At 41.9% G+C, this 9166-nt stretch overlaps 1 protein-coding gene across 2 annotated transcripts in view; it reads right to left on the bottom strand.

Moving 5' to 3' along the window:
- npr2 (natriuretic peptide receptor 2) overlaps positions 1 to 9166 on the bottom strand; it is a 75407-nt gene that overhangs the window by 62275 nt on the left and 3966 nt on the right. For both annotated transcript variants that reach the window (XM_008324303.3, XM_025061982.1), the window contains exon 2: positions 2871 to 3052. In XM_008324303.3, coding sequence (XP_008322525.1) covers positions 2871 to 3052 — 182 coding nt within the window. The remainder of the gene's footprint in view (positions 1 to 2870; positions 3053 to 9166) is intronic.

Genomic DNA, 9166 nt, shown 5'->3' with positions numbered 1-9166 from the left:
TATATAGTATATATATATATATATATATACTATATAGTATATATATACTATATATATTATATATATATAGTATATATATTATATATATATAATATAGTCTCTTATTCGACAAAAAGGGTTATTGTACGACAACTGGGGCAATTTTTTTGGGGTTAAAAATGTTGTTTGTGAACAGAATTGTTCATAAAGGGAGGTGTTAGAAAACTAAGGTTCCTTGAAATTGTTGCCCTTTTTTATATCCAGGTGACACAAATGTCAGCGGATTTTTTGGCAGCAGATGAGACACCTCTGTTTCCTCTGAGGTGTAAAAAAAAAAAAAAAGTTTGATTTTCTCTTTGAAGCTGGAGATTTTGCAAATCACAAAAGGTACAAAAAGCAAGAAATGCATTTTTTAAATGCTGATGAAGCAGGTCTTTAACAGTAGTGTCATCTAAGCGGCAAACATTTGTGTCGCTGAGAGCGTAGCGGCCAGTCTTGATAGATTGCGTGTCAGTCCTCCCAAAACCACACTTAAAAAAAAAAACACAACATACTTTAAAATCTACCAGCGGAATCTAATAGCAATCATTAATCTCCAGCTATTGAGAGACATACTTTCAGCAGAATACAAATCACTTCAAGCGAAAAAAGACATTAGCATCTCCCAGGCTCAGCCCTCACTTAAATATTATGCAGCATTTATATTCAAAAAGCCGTGCTTGTTTAGAACGTCGCAATTACTGAATTCAAAGAAGGCAGTTAAAAGTAACGAAGAAAAAAGAAAGAAAACGGATGGAGGGGAGAAGAACGTCAGCCCACGCTGCCGTATCTCACGCAGCTTACTAATTGCCCAGGCTTCCTCTCAAGACCGTCCTTTAATTCATTGAAATGTAAGTCCTCAAAGTGGTGGAAGAGGCGACGATGCCGTGCATGTGACGTAGAAACACAGTCGCAAACACCAGCTCTTCATTGCGAAGGGTTAAAGGTTTGATCCTAAAATGTGAACAGGTTTTCACCGACTTGAACACTGAAATCTTCTCATACTATTAATGTTTTTTAAAGGCCACAAACCATTGTTTGTCAAGTTTCTTTAAAGTTGGTGTCCTGGTTTGGCCCAAACTAGTTACTTAACAATTACTAGGACTGTTGAAGTTGGTGAGTTGCACTAGATAGATAGAAGAATGGATGGATGGATGGACGGATGGATGGACGGACGGACAGACGGACGGACAGACAGAAGGACAGACAGATAGATAGATAGATAGATAGATAGACAGATAGATAGATAGATAGATAGACAGATAGATAGATAGATAGCTAGGTAGGTAGGTAGGTAGGTAGGTATATAGATAGATCGATAGCTAGCTAGCTAGATAGCTAGGTAGGTAGGTAGGTAGGTAGGTATATAGATAGATAGATCGATAGCTAGCTAGCTAGATAGCTAGGTAGGTAGGTAGGTAGGTAGGTAGGTAGGTAGGTAGGTAGGTAGGTAGGTAGGTAGGTAGGTAGGTAGGTAGGTAGGTAGGTAGGTAGGTAGGTAGGTAGGTAGGTAGGTAGGTAGGTAGGTAGGTAGGTAGGTAGGTAGGTAGGTAGGTAGGTAGGTAGGTAGGTAGGTAGGTAGGTAGGTAGGTAGGAAATTTAGGACTGTATCCTCATGAGAAAAGTGAGCATCATTGCCCCTCTATATATTTTAATTGAAATCATGTTATTTAAGTGAGCAGACCTGAAACACGAAACCTTTGAGAAACACAAAAAAGGAAACCTTTACCATTATCCAAGATCTTTTTTTTTAAAACAGCAGCAACAACAAGCTTGTGATATCTATGGGTGCATGCTGTGTCAATAAAGGTTAAAATTCCACCAAATTCAACACTTTCCATTTAGCAATAACTACGCTAACACTGAACACTAGCCCTTTTTTCTTGGTTTTCAACTTGGTTTCAAGTTGAGTTCAAAGGACATAACCTTTTTGATTCCTGTTTAACTTAACCAGGGTTTTGGTGACTTGGTCCTGTGCAAGGGTATCAGGGTGCACTCCCACTAAGGCCATGGTAGCGTGCCTAGGCGTGTATTGCCTATTAAAGCATAGCAAGCTAGGGGCTAGTGTGAGTGCAAATACTTCGCGCCTGCTATGGCACGGTTGAAATTGCTGAACTTGCGCACATTTGTGGTTAAGTACTTTTCCCGTTTTCCACAAAAAGCGGCAAATCGGCACCTCACGCAGTCAATAAATCAAGACACTGGCGAGGGTGATAGTTCACAAAACAGCCATAGCAGATGTGTGTGTGTGTGTGTGTGTGTGAGTGTGCGTTTTCGACTCAAATCAGAGGGCTGACTATTTTGACGATCGTTCACAAAGCTTTAGCCCACTTGCCTTTGGGGTAATAGGATTGTTGCAACTGGCCCTAATGGTAGTCATGATAAATTTAAATTTAGGACACAAATTGTTCATCATAAATAGCGATGGGGACATGTCCCCGGTGTCCCCGAAATATCTAATGCTTATGCTTCTGTGTAACAAAGTTAGCAGAGCTTGATGGAGATTATGGGAAGTGGAGATTCCATGAAGAGAAACAAACTTCTTTTCGTTTTGGTTTTTTGGGTTTGGACTCACAGAGACTGAAACAGCGACAGTTCAAATCCGGAATGCACACACAGCCGCAGCTAATCAAGAGAAACGGCCTAAAAAAAAGCAGCATGTACATCTGTGTTCACACACACACAAACACACAAACGCTCTGTCCACAGACTGGGAAGACTCAAACTCTTTCAAATCAACGCTAGTCCAGCACTTTGCGGTTTTCAGCAACTGGACGTGTTTTTGTTTTTTTTTTTATTTTAAAGACTTTTTTGGACCAGAGTTAGAATGTCTGTCAGAAATCTGTTTTTACCTTAAAAGCGCTGATGGGATCAGTCCAGTCTGAATCTTGGTTCTGCCATGGTTTTCGATCCGTCAAACTCTCAGCATACACATCCAGATAGAAGATGGCATAGTTTTCTGGGTCGTGGATCTCGGCCTGGAACAGTTTCATGATGTTGAGGAAAGTCTCAAGAGGTCCACAGAGGTAAATGACTGCCAGAGAAGGAGGAAGAAGATTTTTACACTGTAAGATTCTTGGTGTAAAGATCAGTATTTTTATGGTTTTCACTCCCTATCATTTTTATAGTGTTTTAACATCTGTTTACTTTAATTAATACACATTTTAAGTTTGCTTGTCTTCCATGTACTTTTCCTTGATCAGTGATTTACCATCATGACATTTTCATCAGTGCAAAGTTCTATTTAAACTGTGGTTCCATTCCATTCCGAGCATCGTCGTACTTTTGTTCTTGTAGTACTTAATGTGTAGTTCATGTAATACTACTTAAAATAAAAAAAATTTGTGGCGCTTTGGCCCAGAGTTAATGTCTCTGTCATTGGTGTGGAACTCCAGGGTTCACCTCCTGGGCAAGTTCGGATCCCGGTTAGGGCGGTTGGTACCTTCCAGTGGACTCACCACCTGCAGGAAGGTTTAGGTCGGGTTGGTACGGTGCAATGTGATGTGGGTGGCGACTGCTTCCCCCGTGACCCGGTAACGGATAAGGGGATGAAAATGGATGGGTGGATGGATGGATGGATGGATAAAAAAATTAAAAAATGGTGAACAATATGCGTTTGATAAAAACCTAACTTAAACATCTCAGCCCGGCCCAGGTTTAATTGCTCCCCCAAACATAAGAAACATTTGAACTTTTGTTTATAAAAATGTAAACCACTGAGTGAGAATCACTATCGTTTCACTGAGACAGTGACTGCGGACTGAAGTCAGTCAGCAGATGTCAGGTCACTGATGTTGGGGCAGCAGAGTCAGATAAACATCTACAGCAGGAACAAACACGTCAGGTATGGGGCGGGGGGGGCCAGGCGGAACCACTGGCCGGTGCCAGGAGGCTAGACCTCAGTTTATTAGCCCTAGTTATTGAGGTCCATGCGCTCAGACTTCCTGTCAATGGGCTCAGTGTCGGGGGCTTTGAAGCTCAGCTGTGACCTGGTCCAGTTTCACAACATCAGTGATCAGTGAGCTACAGAGGGGGGGCTGGGGGAGATGTTGACCATGAGAAAAGCCCTCTGACGTCTCTCTGAGGCTCATTTGTTGTTGCCTTGAAATCATTTCACGCCGTAAAATGCAGTCAAACATCGGCAGATTAACGACCTCGTAGGCGAGTCAAATCCGTCTGATCGAATCGGCACGGATGTCAAACCATTTCTAGTACGGACGTCTGCTTTCAATAAATACGAGGCTTTGACGCACTTCCGTCAGAGAAGAAGACAAATCCAAGACAGGAGTTGAGAAGCGGAACACTGAACGGAGATTAGATGTAATCCCTTAGCCAATCACTGAGATCTAATCTAACAGGAAAAAGGTGGTGGCTTTTTATAGGTCAACATGAAATATCACTCAGAAATGTAAATAGAGGATGGAAGAATGTACCTTCAACATGAAAAAAAAAAAACGAAACTGTCTTTTCCTTTGACGTTGACTCCAACAGTAAGACATTGGGATGTCCACCGAGCACAGACCCTTGTTCGTGTTCTTACTCACACTTCTACAGAGAACGCTTTCTTAAACCCTAAAAGCGTTGCATTTGCAGTGAATGTTGAAAAATGTTGGAAGTTCAAAAAGAAACAGAAGCAAAAAAGTCATGACTTTTTTTTACAAAACATTTGAACAAAAACGAACTATTTTTTATGTATTTCATTTAATGATTATTCTTTTGACAGTTGGTTTAATGCAGTGGTTCTCATTTATTTTCTGTCATGGCCCCCATTGGGCACAGAAACGTTTTCATCCCGCCCGCAAATTGAAATACTGTTGAGAACTTAATAACATGTATACTTTTTTTTATCTTTACAAACCACTGTATGAGTTGCTGCCACCTAGTGACTGGAGGCTTGTTATCATTCATGCATTACAGCAGTGGCCATATTCCATTGGAAGCCCCTCCACCAACTTGAACACTGAAATCTTCTCATACTATTAATGTTTTTTAAAGGCCACAAACCATTGTTTGTCAAGTTAAAGTTGGTGTCCTGATTTGGCCCAAACTAGTTACTTAACAATTACTACGACTGTTGAAGTTGGCGAGTTGCACTAGATAGATAGAAGAATGGATGGATGGATGGATGGATGGACGGACGAACGGACAGACGGACGGAAAGACAGACAGACAGACAGACAGACCGACCGACCGACAGACAGATAGATAGACAGACAGACAGACAGACAGACCGACCGACCGACAGACGGACAGATAGACAGATAGAGGGCACTATTTGATAAGTTTAATGTTAGCCCACATAAAGCTTAAAGTGAGCAAGTGGTGTTCCTCTTTTTAAAAAAAAACCCAAAGGTTGATTTCCATGAGTCCAGCCCAGCAGCAGACACAGTATATGGAGGTGAAACATCATGACAAGTGCCATAGCCCACAGCGGGGACCAAAAGGTTGTAATGTACACACCATAGTTGGTTAAAGCTACATTAAAATGTTCACGTTTTGTTGAGAGCTAAGTAAACATTCACTGTAAAACACTTGAAGAACTGTGGCCTACAGTACGAGTAAAAAACTCTGAAAGTCTGAAAGGCTGTTGCTGCTGCTGCTTCTACTGCTGCTGCTGCTGCTGCTGCTACTGCTCAGACCCCGACCCTCCTCAACCCACATCCAACCACTGGAGCCTTATGCCAACTCACCCTGCAGTCCCCTGGATAAGTCCCAAAGTAAATACAGTCTACAGGGGCCGGAAAATGTCTACCATTGTGTAGTAGTAGTAGTAGTACAAGAAGTAGTGGTAGCAGTAGTAGAAATAGAAGTAGTTCAGTAGTAGTAATAATAGTAGTATCTGCTTAGGGTTTACTCCTGTTCCAAATTTCAACGGTTCGGACTGGTTGTTCAACTTCAGTTTAAAATCTATTATCCTGGACTGTTTGTAGGAAATGGACAAAAATTTCTGCACTGGCAGTTTTCCATTGAGGGAAGTGGTACCAGGAACTAGGGACTAGGGACAATTCCAGAAATGATCTTCTTACTTAAGGGACCAGGAGCCAATGCCAAGTACCACAGTCAGTTCTCTAAGTCCATTGGGTTGGTAAAAGTCTACAGCACTGACTCCGGTCTGATGGATGGAGCTTCTTCCTTCATTTCTAAAATCAGAAATGCTTTGGACCAAATTGTGATTTTCCACACATTTCTTTAGAAATCAGAAGGAGATCCCGAGGTCTTATAGACACAACGAGGACGTTAAAAACCAAGTACTGAACTCCTGGGAACTTCACATCTCACAATTAGTATTTTGTCGTATTGATTACGTCACCACAGCCTGAGATTTTGACTGGAGCCACGGACCAGGTTTAAGGTGCGGCAGACACCTTAAAGGCCGACGACCGGCATTGGTAAAAGTGGTATTTTTTCTAAATATAATAATAAACACTAAGCCACTGTGCACGCAACTGTATTAGCAGCGTCCTCGTAACATTGCGCTTGTCTTTTCTTCTGTCTTCTCGCCGACCCTTTTACCCCGCGCAATGAAACTTTCCAAAGACATTTGTTTGTCGTTCATTTGGAAGGAGATGTGAGAGAGAAAGGAGGTGCGGGGGGGGGGGGGGGGATTTGGCAACTCACACACCTTTTACCTCTTTCCTTTACGGCCTCGCCACATTTTTTTTAAATTGTAGTGTTTATCCCGTTGTTTGTTGACGCCGTTACTGTAACAACAAGATGTTCCGTGCGTTTCCTGGAAGCCTCTCTCTCTGTGAGCTTCACTGGACCGAAGCAGATCTGGACTCTGAGGTGGACTTTGTTAGTGTCAGCGCCCCTGAACGCACCACAGGTTAAATGCCAGACTGAAGACCAGTGACACCGGCGCGTGTTCTGAGACGTTCTAGTCACGTCCCAAGTCTGCGTGGCGGTGCGGGCTACCGTGGGGCCGAGAACCAGATGGGCATTCAAAAACTGCCGCAGGAAATAGAAACGTCTTTCATTTGATAACAACAAGGGTGAAAGGTCGGATTTTTGGTCCGTTCAAAAGTCCGTAGAGAAAAAGAAGAATTTAAGTTCCCACTGTCTTCAGTCTGTGGCCAGTGCGAATAATTAATTACATTTACTCCCATTGCTGTAATTGAGTAGGTTTTGTGAGTCATTTGTCATTTTTCGGTAGTTTTGGGAACAGGTCATTTGACTTTTAGTTAAGTACATTTACTTTGCTACATTGGAAAAGACCCGTTACTGATTGAAAAATGAAACGCGGTGGAAAAAACAATCTGCATTAATAACAGATTTCCCACTGTTTAAATGTAGCCAGGTAACCTTGACTAGGTATTTTTTCTAAATATAATAATAAACACTAAGCCACTGTGCACGCAACTGTATTAGCAGCGTCCTCGTAACATTGCGCTTGTCTTTTCTTCTGTCTTCTCGCCGACCCTTTTACCCCGCGCAATGAAACTTTCCAAAGACATTTGTTTGTCGTTCATTTGTGTTATGTGTTGCCGGCCAGAGCAGACCTTTTAAGAAGGTAGCGGACGAAGGTAGCGGACGTAGGTATGACATGTGACGGAGGCAAGCCTCTTGACATGCATCAAGTGTGAGCCATAGACAAATACGGCGTAGAGAATCCCGTAATTTTTCAAAACAAAACATAGAAATGTATGCATTCTAAAAAAAGTGGGTTTTGGGGACCACTGCTGTAGAACAATAAGTGTTTTTCCGTGTCTGACCCCTCGGCTCAGCTGCAGATGACTTCACAGAGGTTATCTGTCGAGAGGGGGAAAAACTGAGTCAACTCCTGAGTCTGGACAAGTCCTGACAAACCCATTAACTTCCATGACCTCCTACTCCAGCTTCATAAGTCAGGCATGAGGTGGAAGAAGAAACTGTGGGAGGGGGGGGGGGATTTGGCAACTCACACACCTTTTACCTCTTTCCTTTACGGCCTCGCCACATTTTTAAATTGTAGTGTTTATCCCGTTGTTTGTTGACGCCGTTACTGTAACAACAAGTTGTTCCGTGCGTTTCCTGGAAGCCTCTCTCTCTGTGAGCTTCACTGGACCGAAGCAGATCTGGACTCCGAGGTGGACTTTGTCAGTGTCAGCGCCCCTGAACGCACCACAGGTTAAACGCCGGACTGAAGACCAGTGACACCGGCGCGTGTTCTGAGACGTTCTAGTCACGTCCCAAGTCTGCGTGGCGGTGCGGGCTACCGTAGGGCCGAGAACCAGATGGGCATTCAAAAACTGCCGCAGGAAATAGAAACGTCTTTCATTTGATAACAACAAGGGTGAAAGGTCGAATTTTGGTCCGAATCAGGTTAAAAGTCTCAAATGCTGATAAAAAAAAAATCATTTTCTATTCCATCTATTGAGGGAAATGTGGGTATTTCAAGGAAAAAGGCAGAAGTATAATGATAATATAAATAAATTATATCATTTGGGAAAGATGGCAGGCCAGATTAAAAAGGATGAACGAGCCCCCGGGTCTTAGTTTGCCAATGGGATGTTGTAATGTTTTAACATTAAAATGATAAAAGAATATCCCGATGGTATTAAAGAAGAAAATTTAAAATTAAGTACTTGTTTTTATTTTTACTTTTTTAAGTAGAATTTTTGATAGGTACTTACTTTAAGCAAAGTAAAGATCATTGTACTTTTTCAAGTCCGTTTTTTTTTTTGGTTTTTTTTTTGTTTTTTTTTCAAGTCCCTTTTCCACCTCATTTTCACTGGGGAGGCCACATCAACAGTACAGTTTTCCTTGAAAGGGCCGGTTGTAACTGTAAAAATTGTATAGATGTAACTAGGAGCAGTGGTGGATTAATGGTTAAGGAAGTGGACCTGGGGTCCGGAAGTCTTCAGATTCGAGACCACCAGCTGCCAAGTTAGCACTGAGTAGCAGTAGTTCACCTTCCGCTTTCCCTTACTCCATCACATATAATTAATACTGTAATTTCAGAACAATTGGACGCACCTGAATATAGGTCGCACCCATTAAATTTAAAAAGAAAAAAAAAATATTTGTACATATATAGGCCACACCTCTCTATAAGCCGCAGGTGTTGACGTTGTAACATGGGATATTTACACAGAAATATTTTTTTTTTCACTTTTAGTTAAATAAATGGGTTTTTTTTTCCCAACAGTGACTGTAACACGACTGCTTA

The sequence above is a fragment of the Cynoglossus semilaevis genome, chromosome 14 (genome assembly GCF_000523025.1).
Source record: "Cynoglossus semilaevis isolate Cse_v1.0 chromosome 14, Cse_v1.0, whole genome shotgun sequence".
Classification (NCBI taxonomy): domain Eukaryota; kingdom Metazoa; phylum Chordata; class Actinopteri; order Pleuronectiformes; family Cynoglossidae; genus Cynoglossus; species Cynoglossus semilaevis.
This window is presented reverse-complemented; position numbering and strand designations above follow the sequence as displayed.